We start from the raw sequence: 16,750 nt of genomic DNA, 5'->3' as shown, positions 1-16,750 counted from the left end.
ATAATGTACAAAGTCATGTTCCTGTTTTCTTGCTATTTACAGAACAGTCACGGCGTGATGACCTTGAATCCTTGGGATATGTATTAATGTACTTTAACCTTGGTTCCCTGCCATGGCAAGGCCTGAAAGCAGCTACAAAAAGACAGAAATATGAGCGAATCAGTGAAAAGAAAATGTCTACGCCGATTGAAGTGCTCTGCAAAGGCTACCCTTGTAAGTACATTTCTGTAGACTTTTTTGGGGGTATGGTGTTTTAATTGAGACTCGACTTAACTTTTTTGTGTTAATTTACAGCTGAATTTGCCACATACCTGAATTTCTGTCGCTCTCTTCGCTTTGATGACAAACCTGACTATTCCTATCTTCGGCAGCTGTTCAGAAATCTTTTCCACAGACAAGGCTTTTCATACGACTATGTCTTTGACTGGAATATGCTCAAATTTGTAAGTACAGAGCAGAGACAAGGTTCTGCCCCATTTCTAGAATGACCACAATGAATCAGTTTGTGCATGTGTATGCTTATAAAGTATTTGTCAACTTGTTTTATTTCTAAACCAAATCCCTGATGACAGAATTTTGGCATCTGAGAATCCACTACTCATTCAGTGAATTTGCTGCTTGATTTAGTCCATAATAAAATCACAACAAACAAGTCTGTACAGATCAGTGCTTTTGTTTCCCTTTGATCTTCTTTCAGTTTGAATATGAACTGAAGTTTAGGGGCATAATTAATTTGCTTTCGACAACAGGTGGTACAACTGTTTCACACCCTTCATATTTTTTGGGTGGATGGTAGATATTTAAATAGACCGCGCAGGGACCACATACATACCTTACACCTTCATTTTTGCTCTTTGTAAAATGCACTTTTTTTTTTCTCCTGTGTTCATATTTGGTTTCTCCGTAAAAACTTGTTTCCCTTCAACTCTCAAACGTTCAAAATTGGCCCTGTGTGACAGTGGTGTCTGATTGTGCCCTGCAGTGAAAATGGTGTGTTGTCCAAGGTTGGAGGTTTTGTTTTACTGCAGTGAGAGTTTTTGTCTCCGAGCATCCATCTGTTACATTGAATTAATTCTGGAAAATAAGTATTGAACGATTGACTATTTTATTATATAATGAGTTCATAATTAGTCGTGTTTTGCTAATTTTATTGATTTTTATATTGCTGACATATGCAGCTTTCTTTTTTTTTTCCCTTTTGAGTGAACATTTTTTGGTGACAGTCAAGTGACTGCCAAACACTTAACAGTAATAATTTTCTTTATAAAAAAAAAAAAAAAAAATTTTAATTGATTTGTTCAAAAGGTAGGTACTATCAAAATGTAATATTCGTTTACTTAGGCTAGATTTTTTTTATATGGCAGTGCTTTGGCACACTGAACGTTCATGTCACAAGTACTCTTAATTTGGGACTTGCTTATTTTATGTTTTTTTTTATTAAAGTTTAATTATACTGTCAACTGCCTGTGCTTACTTTCTGTTACACTTATGCCAATCATTTGGCAAGATAGAGAAAACAAGCCTGTGTACTTGGAGTTCTACTCCATGTTCCCTCATCTGTGGGTTTGTCCATCTGCTGTTTTATAGTGCTTATCCTGCCAGTTTCTGACCGCTCCTGAAATTCAATTTTTCCCAGAGCAGGTTGGCAAATAGACAGGACTCAAAGCTCTTGTAAGCTTTAAGAATCTGAATTACAGTTTGCAGAAACTGTCCAGCCCAATCCAGGTCAAATGCAAACAGTATTGTTTGATTTCGATCATATCAAATGGTTGGATTACTTTTAGTCTGTTTCCTTTGAGCTTTTAAGAAGCATCAATAATTAAAGCCCAGTAGGCTTTAAAGTTAAAAAGAAAATTCTGGTTGAATGGTAGGTTTATATAGTATGTGGGTAGTTTTTTTTTTTCTGAACTTGTACTATTTAATTTATTAATGGATTTAACATAGTATGGATCCTCATGTAGGTGACCAGCTCAGGAATGAGACAGTATAGATGTAATTTCTAACTCATTCTCGTAAGCGTACATTTTTACACAAAGCAATTGCATGTATTGAGAGTAATTGACAATATCCTCAGTGGTTTTAATTGACAGAATTTAAATTCATAGGAAAAAGGTAGTCATTGCAGACCTTTTATGATGAATCTGGAAGTGTTCCTGCATACGAGTTGGTTTTTTTATCATAGTTTATTTTGTTTTTTTGTGTAATTATTATGCTGAAGTGGAAAATGTCTGTCTAGGTTGAGGAAAGCAACTTTGAACTGAAGTCTTTCTCCGTTTTGTATTCATGTATTTGCAGGGTGCTAACAGAGCAGCTGAAGATGCTGAGCGTGAAAGAAGGGAAAGAGAGGAGAGAATGAGGCACACACGCAACCCAGCAACCAGGGGACTTCCCTCCACTGCCTCCGGGAGGCCAAGAGGAACACAAGACGTTGCTCCCCCAACCCCTCTCACACCCACATCACATACTGGTTTGTTAAATTACATATTCATTTATCTATAGCTGTATTTTGATTTTTTTTATTTTAAACTTTGTCTCACTTTAGTGCTTAGTATATTTTGTCAGTTCAAATAATTTTAGTGATCTAAAATCCTTATTAAGCACATAGTGGTAAAGAGTGATGGCTCTGGTAACAAATTTATGTGAAAACACTTATTTCTCTTTTCATATAATACAAATTGAGTTTGTTCTTATAGCTTACGTGTTGTAATATTTTTAATAGATTCTGTGATAGCAACAGGTCAAAACTTTATTTCTTTCTCACTGACGAAGAGTCCTTGTTGGCAGTATTTATTAATTTATATCCTAGAGATTGTGCTCATTTGGCATTTAAGGCTTAGGTGTCACATAGTAGCACACCCTCAAAGCTGGCATTACTAACTTGTTTGCATTTTACCCTTGACTGCTGTATGACGCTAAGTTTTGTTTAGTAGAGATTTGTATGTCTTACTCTGTCCAGCAAACACTTCACCCCGTCCAGTATCTGGAATGGAGAGAGAGCGAAAAGTCAGTATGAGATTGCATCGTGGCGCTCCTGTCAACATATCATCTTCAGATCTCACTGGGCGGCAAGATACCTCACGTATGTCAACATCACAGGTGCGGACAAACTCTCCATTTTGCTCTAATGTAATTTTCACTCTGAAATGGTAAATTGGTTTAACCTTTCTTTGAAGTGATTTTATTTTAGATTTTAGACAAGTGAATTTTATACATATGTGAAAAGTATCTTTGTACACTTAGGATCGCCTTGTAGTGATAGCGTCTCAATTTTGGACACAATTTGCTTTCCATAAACTGTACATAACATCCTATATGGGCATGGTGCAGCATGTTTAACAAAGGCTTGACACTTGTCAGCAAATATTCTGCTTGTTTTTATTACACGCTCATTATTTGTTTAAATATCTGTTGTTTGAGGAAAGTTACACATAAGACGTCGTGGCACCAAACTTTTGATTTTTTTTTTTTCTTTTTTCCCCCAGACTGGAGAGGCAAAGTACTAAATATGGTTAGTAGCAATGATTAGCAATAAAAGAAGTCTCTCAAAATGGTAAAACTGTGAGTTAAAGAGAAATCATTTATCAGAAGCTGCATTTTTGTCATTTAGATTATTTTTGGTGGTGTGTGTAAGAAAATGATTAATTTATTATAGCTGCAATTATTTTTTTAGACCTTACAAATTCATATAATGGATTTTAGTTACAATAATGTAACTAAATACAACAAAGATCCTTCAGAACTGCAGTATTGGCCTAAAAAATGTAATCAGACACACTAGAAGGTACACAGACCACAGTCCTGCAGGGGTGTAATTTTGTAGAAATGCTTTTGACCCATATCTGCAGCACAAGAACTGTACCAGAAACAAGGCATAGAACTAGCACTAATTCCGCACCCTGAGCTGAACTCTACATCTTTCTTGTTTTAAAATGAATACGGTTAGTCAAGAATTAGAGTAGCCATTTGTAAGTTTGAACTTCATTTTAAGTAATAATTTAAAAATGACCATGTAGAACAGATGATAATGTGTTCAGCTACATACTTCAAAATTGCTTATCTTTCTGCATCTGCCTCCATTCAGGGAAACAAGCCTGGTGAAAGTACAGCTGCCCTCTGTATTAGGATGGAAATGCTGCAGACTTTAAAAACTCTGTCCAATAAAAATCATTACATGAAACCAGTCAACGGTTTGGACACCTATTTTTGGAATGTTTTTTTTATTTTCGCCTTTTTCTATATTTTAGAATAATAGTAAAGACCTCTAAACTATGAAATAACTCTTGACATTCTTTCAGCCTCCTCTATGAGGTAGGCATTTGGGATGCTGGTTTTAACAATCTTGAAGGAGCCCCCATGTATTCTGAGCTTTTGGTGGCTTCTGTCCCTTCATTTATCCCATTCCATTTCTGTTCATTTAAGTCCGATGACAGTGGATACCAAGTATTTTGCTCTAGCACCTCATCACAGCTATTACTCTGCCTTGAAGTGTGTTTTTGGTTGTTACCAGAGGTGGGTAGAGTGGCCACAAATTGTACTCAAGAAAGAGTAGCGTTACTTCAAAATATTACTCAAGTAGAATTTTACTAATGTTCTAAAAGTGCTTGTCTTTTCAAAAAAATTAAAACTAAATCTGTGTTTTCAGAAGTTCATTAATAGGCTTCATGTTCAAAATTTGTTTCAGTATCAAACCAAATATTTAGATATAATCTTAGACATAATCTTTTGATTTGGAGGTTTTATGAAAACAATACAGTACATTCAAGTCCAGTCCAAACCTTTGATTGGTAATCTTAGCTCCCCAATAAATAATCCATTGTTCTGTTTATGTCTTTACCAGATAGTTAAATGGAGTCCGTACTCTAGCATTGCAAACACATAAGTAGCTGAGTGTTCTGTTAAAATAAGCATCTTGTGACCGTCTGTCCCCTGTAACCAGTCGCTTGACTAGTATGCATGACTTGGCTTGCATATTCATTTGCTGTCAAGTCTGCTTTAATGGTAACTGAATATTGTCGTTCTTCTCCCTCACAAGCTATGTTCTTTATTTTCTCTTCACCTTTGCTTCGTTGCATGTTTTCTCATGTACTTGCTCAGGAGAGGTGGTAGTGTATTTTTTTTTCTCTTTCTACCCCCCCTAAGTGTTTTTATTCAAGGTGAAAAAGCAACATGTAACTTGTTTAAAGTGCAAGGTTCTGTGTTGCTTTTGAAGGAGCAAATAATTCTGCATTTTCAGGGGTCTTTTAACATGACGTAAGACATAATGGTACAGTAAAATGTTCTAAAAATATGTAATTGTTTTAATTACAATAAGAACCTAAAACATTTTTATGTTTTGTGGTTGTCGTAGAGAAGTAGCTTTCTGTTATGTTGGCATTTCTCAATCAGTAACAGCAATTTCTGAACATGACTCCAGATATCTTGTCAGTTATTTAAAATTCTCTGAATCTAATAATTCTATACTATTAGAATATTGTTAGAAGGCAGGAAGAATAGCTTCCATCAGCTTTTAGAGTCATATTATTACATAAAGTTTCATGTTTCTTCCTCATTTGCCTTGCATTGCTGTTTTTGGACTACACCACCATCTGCAAAAAAAAAAAAAAAGTCCCATAATTCACCTGTTAGCCACAGTGTCTGTCGATAACCAACCTAATGCAGGACTCTAGTGCAGAAACAGAAAAGAGTAGTGTTCTGTGAGAAAGCAAGAGCCAGTCTGTAGTTAAGATTGGCCCTGCGTGACTTTCTTCAGTGATTAAGAAATGTGTGCCTGAACTTTGTGCCTTTTTAATGTGACATCTCCTTCAGAAGATGAAATTGTCTTTTTGCCCATTAATAAACCTGAGCTTTTTTTAATGCTACTGCCATCTAGTGGCTATGGACATTGAACAAAATGTGCATGCTGAAGAAGCCGGTGTTTGTCGCTTGAATATTTCCCCAGAAATGTTTAGCTTATTTTATTTAATTGATAAAAGGAACTTTTTTATTTTCTAGAATTATTCTAAAATCGGATCTGTTCTACAGCTTTGACTCTAAATGTGAAAAAAATGTGTGAAATACTAAGTACAAAGTAATACAAATGGGTTTTGTATGTTCATTTTGCTGAACTGACAAAAGTTCTGAATGCTACCATTTTGTCTTTTTTTGGCAAATCCAGCTATGAATAGCTTTTCCACAAAAACAATGCAAATTTCTCTAGTGTCTCTCTGGCTTTAGTTAATTTGCTTGCTGCATTGGCACTAATGTGTAGTGGTCATTGTCTTGTGGCTAAGCTTGCTGTTGGCAAAAAAGTTTGTTTTTTTTCTTGGGGGGTGGGCTGTTCAGGTGTTCTTTATAGGTCTTTTTGTCCTTTTCGCATACTGTATTTGTGGGTTTAGGTGTGTCCTCCATCATTGATGTACCAGCAGGACAAGTCTCGTTAGTTCTGACCTTTTTTAAAACTTTTTTTTTTTTTTTAACAAAGTTTTGCATCATAACCGATTTCCTATGCATGATTTGGTAATCCAGCAATAATCGGGACGAAATGCATTCCAAGAATTTGTGTGTTTAAACAAAACTTAAACCTTAGAAATCCTGATATAAAATATTTTTTCTTCCTTCTGCCATTAGCTTTAGTAATACAGATTTTGTCAACTTTGTGATTCATGTAGTGTTGTCCAGACGCACTTTTATACCCATTTAATTAAAAGCTACTGCCCAGAAGAGAACCATTTCACTTTAATCAGACAAAAACCATAGCCATTTTAAATTCTGCTGTCTCATGTCCCTGGGCATTAAAACAAAACTCTTCTGACAGTAATTCTCTCCTGCTTATTTAAAATGCAAGAGTATTCAGTTTATAGCTGTTGGACCTTTAAGAATAATTGGATTACTAAATTGTTTTTTTAGATATTATTTACTAGCCGTTATATGTATTCTTCACAAATGGCTGTCTTTTCCCCCCCACCTCAGAATAGCATTCCCTTCGAACACCACAGCAAGTAGCTGCTCGCCACGTTCTTGTTTGAAGGCAGCACTGGGTGAGTTTGAGCCGGGTCCCATCATATAAACTAGACTCTGGCAGGTGTACCACATCCCTTATGAACATGCTGTTCTCCTTTTCACCACCTTCTTTCTCCTCCCCAATCCTCCAAGTATTGCCTTACCCATTGTTCACATTGCATTTTTGTTACATTGTAACAAAAGATTAACTACCCCATTTTTGGATTGTATTATCTGGCCTTATTTTAAAAGTTTTCATTTTTTAAAAATCCAAAGGAAATTTAAATGTTCAATTATTTTTTTTTTTTTTAATTTAGTTTCTTATTTAGCTTAAAGCCCCTGGTTTTATCATTGGCGACTGATGCATGCACCTAATCGGAAATGTCTAGAGGCTGGCGCATTTCATTGTTGTTGTTCCAGATAAACTCTAAATATTATTGTACTGAACAGCAGTCTCTAGATGCTCAGATTTTTCTTTATCCTTACCCTTCTGAATGCCCAGCTCCTGTGGGCTATTTATTAAGACTTATAGTAATATCCAAGGTAAAAATAATGCCATGAAAATTTTACCCTCAAGCACTTGTATGGCATGCCCATCTCACATGGTTTCTAGTATTTAATTGGAAGTATTGGGTCGTCTTTTTATTTTTTTTTTCCCTCTCCCCCTACATTGATGTTTACCATGATTATGCATGAAACAGAATAAGTTTCCAGTTGCTTGATGAAACTAATGTGTGCAAAATGGAAAAGGTGTCATAGCTTATGAAGCATAACCTGGCTGACGTTGCTTCCTGCATTCAACCACACTCTCCTAACTGCTTGTCCATCTGCACTTTTGTCTGGGAGTGGCTGCTTGGCTTTGCAATATTTTTACTGTGCTCAGGTAATTTTTATTTGTGTACAGACCTTTTTTTTTTTTTTTTCCTTCCAAAAAAATCTGCCTTTTGGCTGAATTAATAGTAACACAAATTCTTGATAGTTGTAAAAATGTGCATGCAGTTATAATGTCTCATTCTAAGAAAACAGTATTCCACAAAAGTGAAATATAAGAAACATACAGTATTGAAAATGAAGTCATCTGAATCCAGTTACGGACTCACTGTTGCATGAAATCATGGATTGGTTTCACTTTACTCCCCTAATTTTCACTAATATCCAACTAATTTGCTTTATTTTTAACGGCAGGCTCCTTTAAAATTACTGAATGAGGCGCCTGCCTTCTACAATGGATTGCTCATACTGTATATCTCTGTGTACACCTCCCCACTAAATTTAATTTTGTTTCTTCACTCTACTCCCACATACCTTTTAACAAATGCCAAAAGAAGCATTTAATACTAACTAGCATTTGAGCCATCTTACGGCTGTTGAAGTCCGTCCATCCATCCATTATCCAACCCGCTCTATCCTAACTACAGGGTCATGGGGGGGGTCTGCTGGAGTCAGTCCCAGCCAACACAGGGCACAAGGCAGGAAATAAACTCTGGGCAGGGCACACACACACACACACTAGGGACAATTTCGGATCGCCAATGCACCTTACCTGCATGTCTTTGGACTGTGGGAGGAAACTGGAGCTCCAGAGGAAACCCACACAGACACGGCGAGAACATGCAAACTCCATGCAGGGAGGACCCGGGAAGCAAACCCAGGTCTCCTTACTGTGAGGCAGCAGCGTTCCCACTGTGCCACCGTGCCGCCTGGCTGTTGAAGTGATATGCAATAAATGAAATGAGTATTGTGTACAGTTGTCCTTTCCAGTAAAGAGGGAAATGCAGGAAAGTAAAATGTGTTTAGTAAAAGTCCAGAGGAGAGACTTTTCTCAAAGTGGTTATTTATAGTAACATTTTAATGGTGTTTAGAAGTTGTTTGTATAAATGCATTTTTTAATAACATTGAGCACACTTAGAAAATGCTGCTACTACTCATGCATGTGATGGCTGTAATTGCTTACACCTTCCACCATAGACATCAACTTGTCATTCTGAATCCCGCTGATGCTAAAGCAGGGGCCTTGTGGGTTAAATTTCAGTGTTAAAGTAAACCTGGGTATTATCTTGAAATGTTAAAACATCAGGCATTACCCACAGAATACACTCCTAATCCACAGTTACTATGCTAGTAACTTATTGTAAGATACAGAGTCGTTGCCAGCTAGAGATGCTGAGTGCCTGAGACCTCGTGATCCGAGGCAGATTATAAGAACATTGGCACACCGGGGTGATTTTGTGAGGTAAGGTCAAGTGGCAAGCTGATATTTTGGTAGTTTAAAAACACTCCACTTCTAAAGATTGTTTCTTAATATACTCTTAATTTCCATGTTTACTGTGCTACATTCATTGTATTGTGGAAATTAAAATCATTTTATTTAAAATATTAAATGTACACATCTGGTTAAATGTCATTCAGTAGTGTTTATCTAAATCCTAAATGCACAAGTACTCATAGACAGTCTACACACTTGTTTAACGGCACCATGTGACTGCTTGTTGATTGATCTAATGCCAAATAAAACCAGTAATAAAATGGTTCATTATAAATGTAAATATATCTGATAGCTAATGCATAAACTGGAAGTGCGTGTCAAGTGTTTCAGCAGTTGTTTCATAAAATGTGTTCAGAAAGTATGCAGACCCTTTTGCTTTTTTCATATTTTGTGACATTGCAGCCATATGCTAAAATCATTTAAATACATTTTACCCTCGTATTGAGCAACAATCAAAACCCCGGAAATGAAAGTTTTATTAAAATTAAACAGAAATTTTCCAAAATTTCTAAAATCCTGTTGTCACTTTTGCATCTCTTTCAAGCCATAGAGCGTTTGCTAATGATGTTTACAGCAAGCTCAACTTAGTCATTTTAATTATATGTTAAATTATTGAGGTGAGGACTGAGCCCCGCTTTCCCTGATTGAGGAGATGCCACTGAACTCATTTATGAAAGGAAAGTTAATGCACCTATGTAACATGGCTGTTGTGGACAAGGGGCAGGACCTTTCAGTTGTTAGAAACTGGGCTGCCATTTGCTTTGAAAACACAGCGCTGGGTTGACTTTTTATCATAAAGCAGCCAAGTACTTTAAGTACAAGTCGGAGCTGTACCATGTATTCTCTTGGAGCCATTGCCTTAAGTGCTGTTGCAAAGATGAAGATACGCACTCCTGCAAATGCAAGATGCTAATATTGAGTCCTCATTAAAGACCTCATTCCTCATTGCTTTTTTTACAAAGAATATAGAATAGTTTACCATAGACAAATTGTATGTGGCAACCAGGGAAGAAACTTGAATCAGTGGCAAGAAAGATGTCCATAAGTAGTGATGCTCTTCTGTTACTCAGATAAGCTGGTCCTTGTGTATGAGGAAGAGTAAATGCAACAGTTAGACGGCACTTGTTTTATATGTTATTAAAATGCAACGTGCAGCTAGTAGCACCAGTGGTTGACGCCTGTCACCAGTAACTTTGCAGCATAAAAGGTCAGAGAACACTGATGGAGGAAATAGAGAATTAGCGTTAAGGTTGTGGCACTGTTGCTAAATGAGAAAACTGGAGATCACAAAGTAACAGTTTAACAATAATATTGAGTAGTTGTAATTCATATGAATAACTTTAATAAGTTTAAATATCTTCCAGCACCCACCCACTCTTTCTGATGTCACAGGAGGCCAAAGCATATCAACAGTTTTCAAAGATTTCAAAGCAAAACTTTTATGCACATATTGAAACTGATCAGCTTTCTGTAGCCCTTGTATGCACAATCTTTTTATGTAGTCATTTCACTTGCTTTTATTTAATTTTCAGTGTTTCTCTAGTTTAAGAGTATGTGTAATGTGTAATGATATCTACAGCATGCAGAAGCAATATTTTAATATTGTAAATATTTTTGTATGTATAGCTATTTTTCTTTATAGTGGGGGCGGGGTGGCATACATTATCCAACTCAACATTGTTCCGTATTTTTCGTCAGAGTTGAGAATATACAGTTAGTTACATCTCCCCCAGGCATGATGTTGTTTTTAACACATTTATGTTACATAGTTTTTTTTTTTTTACATTTCGCTAGTTTGGCCTTAAACCTTGGTTTGTATTATCAGATGTTGGTTTCTGAAATACGTAATTTCTTCGGCAGTAGTAAGCATTTTTTGAATTCATTCTTGTGCTATCGATTCACCAATCAGTAACTAGAGGGCGTGTTAGAGCCCACCCTCTCAACTTTGACGAGTGAAAGTGACAGTTTTATTTCAAGTCGTATTTCATGACAGTTTGGAGGAATGTTACAGACAAAATGAAATAAATAAGCAGCAAAAAACATATTTCGTGACACATTTATTTATGCTGTCATTTCATGACATTTATTTATTTAGGCACTCATTTCATGACACTTATGTATTTATGCTCACATTTCACAGTACTTTTATTTATTTGCACATTTATTTATTTAATTTTGTCTGAAAAATTCCTCCATAGCTGCCCTCTTGAAAGTTAAATTATCAAAGATCTCATCCATATATTTGCTCACTTAAAGAAACTTAACAATTAATGATGTTAATCTTTATATCACAGTGCAACCACCAGTATCTTTGCACAGGTTACATTTGGTGAATTTGAGTTGAGATGAGCAATTGGCCTACATTTTAATGTTGACTTCGGTTTCATTTGAAATTGTCTTCCATGTGTGTGCCCTTTCTGTAACTGAGAGACATGTCTCTTGTATGTAACATTGAACAGAGTGAGTTGGGTGCCGCAGTGGCCAGGCAGGATCCTCTTGTCTGTGGCTTCATTTGGCTCAATGGGCCTGACATTATTGACCAGATGCGCCAGTTTTGCCCACTCAAATGTTTTTTTTTTTTTTTTCCTGTCTCTTCATCCTGTGGTCCTTTCTTTTAAAGATGTTTGTATTGTCGCTTGTCTGTGTTTAAACTTCAAAGATTTACACAGCATTTAAAGACCTGTTCTTATGGATCCACTTTACACTTTAAAGATAAGGGAATTGAATTCACGATAAAGTTGCATGGTCAACAGCTGCCACATAAACAGAGCATTAAGGGGTGAAAATGTCTGCTGTTTGGTACTTTGGTCTTTGGTGGAAGGTAAAACATTTGTGGTCATTTTGCACTTTGGATGTGGGGGCAGCATTCATGACAGTTGACTTGACAAAGTGTGTAGCTGGAGTCCATGTCTTGCATTCTGTAAAAATGTCAAGGTAAGATTTGTCAGCATTGCCTTGCTGTGCTCATTTCATGAAATCATCTTCCTAAAAGAGCACACTCCAGAATCAGTTATTTAACCAAACTCCTTACAAGAATGCACAGCCTCGCTTCATCTCCGTCTTCATCCACACATATGTGGCATATCGCGAGTCCCCACGCCGCCACCATGCAATGTCTAACACTTTCTCTCTCCCCCCCTCTTTCTGTACAGATCTTGTCACGTGTGACCCCGAGCGGGCTCCAGTCTGCTGTACCCCGATGAAAGAAAATCGGTCGCCATGGAGGGCAGATGATGCATGGCTGATCTTTACTAGTCTAATTCCAACAGCTTCACTAGCGCAACACAAGTAACCTAAATTGAGCAAAAAGTGGTGTTCATGCCTTTTAAGAACAAACAAACTTGAGACACTTTCTGAGAAGATCGACTAAAGGAATATACTTGCTGTACGCATGGCCTCCTTGGCCAAGGGGTTCTTGCCTGAATTGTCGCCTGCTGTGCGCAAAGTGCAACTTGCAGCCAAAGCTGGTTTGAGAAGTGGTTTACCAAATGAAGCGACTGCGTGAAATGAACTGCCATTTTTCTCCCTCCATTGTTGGCAAAAACGTACCAGTTTTATTATCCTACTGTATGATGATAGACATTAACTCACTTTAAAGGGTTTTTTGTATTAAGCTAAAATTCAGCAGGCCCAAGTCTGTGTAGATGGGTAGTGTGTCAATGTTCTCGCTTTATCGTCTGTGATTATACAACAAAAGTACCGAATTTAAAAAGAAAAAAAAAACGCAAACTTCAAGACTTGAAATTCCTCATAACGTGCAGGGGCTGATCCTTGTGGATTTAATTTTTTTTAACCTCCTTTTTGTAAGGACCTTTATCTGCTTTCTCTTCTATCAAACCACTTTTTTCTTCTTTTTTTTGGAGTGTTAGTTGGTGGGTTTTGTTGCCCAGTCCTATGATTTTTTATGTTGTTGTTCCATGTTTTAAATATGAGAGAGAAATAAATCTCCGGTTGCCATTTTGAAATGTGTGCAATAAAGTACTCGGAGGGGTCGGCACAGTGGCGCCTTGTAACATCCACAACAAGAACATGAAAAGCAATGCTATGTCAACCAGTGCAGTGCATGGCAGGAGGAAGTGGGCCAAGTGTAAAGTTTTAAGTTAATTTTTTTTTTTTTTTTTTACTCATTATTTTAATTAATAATAAAAGTAGTTTGCTAGTAGTTCCCTCTTTCCCTCACTCCCACTGAATGGCTCCTTTTAAAATGTATTCCTTTAACGTTGTGTTTCAGTTCTTTCAGTTTTTTTTTTTTTTGTTTTTGTTTTGACGCTGTTTCAAAGCTGTGAAATAATAAAACCTGTACAATAGAATTGTAAATGTTTTCATTTGCTCTCCTGTGAATCTAGCTACTCCTTTATTCTCCCGTATCATGCCTTATTTAAAAAAACAAAAAAGACAGCAGGCATCTTATATTTAATAAGGCTTTAGTGTTGATGCCTCATGTAACATTTCAAGGTGCACGTCTGAGCCTCCATTTTTTAACGGCTAATTTTTTTTGTTCTTCTCTTGCTTTCTTTAGAGGCACATTATGGCCAGTTGTCAATGAAAAGCAGTTCATTAATAATGGAATGAACTCGATGGGCTCTTTTCATTTTAAATGCACCAGCACTCGGTCTACTTTTTCACCTACTTTTGATACCTGGAGAACCCAGAATTTAAATTCATTATCTCACAAGTTAAAGGTTAGTACTTCACTCTTCAAGACTGTTACTTGTTAATGCTGTCCAATATTTAAGTACATTGTTCTTATTTTTTAATTTGTGTGTGCCAGATGACACCGTTTTCACCAAGACGTTCCATTCCGCTCGAGTGGTCTTTGGTGGTTTTAATTTCTGAATATTGAGGCGTGCACACTAAATTTCAGCGGCAGAATTCCAGGCTGGTGGCAGAGTTGCTACCTGGAATGGTCTGCTTTATTTCATGACTATTATTAACTTCTACTTTTCTATATATAACTCCAGTTGGAGCCCCCTTGCTAGTGCCCCCTTTGGCCAAAGTAGTAGTAATAGAGTATTCGCTGCTTCAGGAGAAGGGAATGGGAGCAAGGATTGATCGAGGCCTTTCAGCCCCATCTTGGTGCACCTGGAGAGTTCTCTTCCTGCGCCGTTTTTATTGAAAATAGGCAAAAGAAATCTGCTTGTCTCGGGCATCTTCTCTTTCACACATAGTGGTTATGTAGGGTCCCATGTGTTGGTAATCTGCTGGCCTTGTAAGGTTTCTCTCATTTGTATTGCCACTGTATTTGTGTACTTTAAATTTATGTAAATAAATTAATGATTACTTGTACCCTTTTTGTTTTCTGGGTTTGTTTCATTGCGAGGGCACACTTGCAGGTAAAGCCGTCCCTCCGTCTCACTTCACAGCCTTCCCTCCGTGTTCCCGTGGTCTTCATTTACATTATGTTAGGTGTGTGTCACAACTGTCCTTGACTTGCTGTGACAAAGTCCTGTACAGTACTGTGGTGTCCTCGGGGACTTAATTGATTTGGTTAAGAGAGCTGACACGGAGTACAATACCCATAAAATGGAGGTGAGCCATAAGAGAAATTCATGAAAACTGTGGATCCACACAAGTGTCTTACCTGACACCCCATGCCAGGACAGATGCTTCACGTTTATTGACCCTGCAAACACAATAAAATTTAGACGGAGTAACGTGCGATCTTCAAGGTAACAAGATCCAGCAAGGATAGGTGGGACGTGACGTCAGAGTTGATGTTACGTGGTGTGACGCTGGCTCACCTTTTTAGATGGTGGATTAAGTTGTCAGTCTTGAAACCTAAATGACATGCGTGGTCACTTGAAAGCAGTGCTTCCCCACCTCGGTCCTGTGTAATTGAGTGATGTGTTATTGGGAACAATATAGAAATTAGAAAACTAAGTTTAGTTAAAAAAAATATTAAAATGTACCAAGCAGTTATATGGGAATCATGTATTTTTTTTTTTTATTTATTTTTTTTTTTTTTTACAGTATTTTCATCTTGATTTTCATTCTACTTTTCCAGGTGTTCTAATTGTTTGTTTAATCCATCAAACTACTTTAGTGTCAGGCCCACTAATTAGTAAATGATTATTCCGTGTTGTTTTCCTGGGTGTCTGCTCTGCTCATTTTAAATTGTCATTAAGATACAATGCAGGGGAAAAAACTGCACCGAGAGGGCAAAATACTTAATGAAACCAACAAAAGAGTTAAGCATTTAAATCAATAGCAAAAGCAGAAATATTTCTAAATATCTTATAAAATTCATGCTGCTGTTCTTTTTCTGAATGTCCAAATAAGAGAAAAAAAAATCCAGCTAATGAGCTCAGGGCTACCAGGTGGTGTCACTGACTAGGATGCTGGTGGGAAGAAAAACCTGCAGCCACAGGGGGTCCCCAAGACCGAGTTTGGGAAACACTGAAAAGGAGCACTCAACCCTAAAATGATATTTTGCTTAAATGTTCCCCCATGTGGTTTATAGTGACTGCCAGGGAAAAATTTTAATCTCATGTTCATGCAGGAAGAAGGCAAGAATGTTTCTAGTGGTCGCAGTATGGAGAATATCGGCGTCTGTGGGTACGTCTTGCATTACTCTTGTTGCATATTCCACACGCAATGCCAGCCAGTCTTTTACTCACAATGTCCAGAGTTCCTCATCTTGAAGCAAAGAACACACGTGGAGTTTTCATTTCAGCCAGTGAATCAGGAGGAGTTCTGACCAATCAGAGGGGGCAGCCGGGTGTTCGGGTCAGACACTTGTGCACTTCCTCACCACCGTGAACAAACAAATTTTGGACGTTGTAAGCAACTGGACAGGTTTGCACATGGATAATGTGACACGAGGAAGGTGACTTTTCTATGGATGATTCGGTGTTTGCTGTTGTGCTGCACTGGCCTCCTGCCACAGCTTTTGAATCCTGAACTTTCTTGCCTACTTTCTATATGAAAATGTGAGATTACAGTGAGAGCTTAGGAATTTTTTTTAAGTACCTGGGGTAACATAAGTATAATGTTGTTTTTTTGGGTGGAGTCCTTAAATTAATCAAAGTAAGGGCAGGATAATAAGAGGGGGAGTCACTGGTGGCTTCATTCAAGGCAGCAGACGTGTAGGACTACTGTAGGTACTACTTGGATTTCTCTTGAGATTCAATTCATGGACTGAACCTTACAACACAATCTTTAAACATTCCAGTGGCCACACTTAATCAGACACACGGGGGGTGTCCTTGAGACAGAGCCACATGCATACACGCAAATGTACAGCCAGGCTTAGAGAGTCCAATGATGGTTTTAGTAAAGCCTGAAAAAAATGTGTGGACTATGTTTAGGAAAAAAGAAAGGTGAGGGTATTGGGCCTAATGGTTCATAGTCGGAAGCCAATTTAAATCCTGCCTGCACAACAAGAATATGTAACCCAGACAGTCTTTAGCTCTTCTGTGCTTGCTGGTTTCAAAAGAAGAGTCTAGCTGCAGCTTGCAGTGCCAATGGCATCGGTCAGATAATGCCCATGGGTCCCTAATGCTAACC

The 16,750-nt window shown here is 37.5% G+C and overlaps 1 protein-coding gene across 3 annotated transcripts in view; it reads left to right on the top strand.

The window, feature by feature from the left end:
• LOC120517703 (casein kinase I) overlaps window positions 1-12,967 on the top strand; it is a 49,426-nt gene extending 36,459 nt beyond the window's left edge. Inside the window, exons 5-10 of one of the 3 annotated variants that reach the window (XM_039740151.1) lie at window positions 43-213; window positions 295-443; window positions 2,296-2,467; window positions 2,957-3,096; window positions 6,949-7,016; window positions 12,397-12,967. In XM_039740151.1, the coding sequence (XP_039596085.1) occupies window positions 43-213; window positions 295-443; window positions 2,296-2,467; window positions 2,957-3,096; window positions 6,949-6,981 (665 nt within the window). In that variant the 3' untranslated portion in view covers window positions 6,982-7,016; window positions 12,397-12,967. Of the gene's footprint in view, window positions 1-42; window positions 214-294; window positions 444-2,295; window positions 2,468-2,956; window positions 3,097-3,482; window positions 3,519-6,948; window positions 7,017-12,396 lie in introns of those variants that run through there. The other 2 variants (XM_039740150.1, XM_039740152.1) reach the window with 2 other exon arrangements.
• The last annotated feature ends 3,783 nt before the right edge of the window (window positions 12,968-16,750 follow it).

This window comes from Polypterus senegalus, chromosome 17 (assembly GCF_016835505.1).
Source record: "Polypterus senegalus isolate Bchr_013 chromosome 17, ASM1683550v1, whole genome shotgun sequence".
In the NCBI taxonomy this organism is placed as follows: domain Eukaryota; kingdom Metazoa; phylum Chordata; class Cladistia; order Polypteriformes; family Polypteridae; genus Polypterus; species Polypterus senegalus.
Note: the sequence above shows the minus strand (reverse complement) of the source record. Positions and strands in the feature narration are given on the sequence as shown.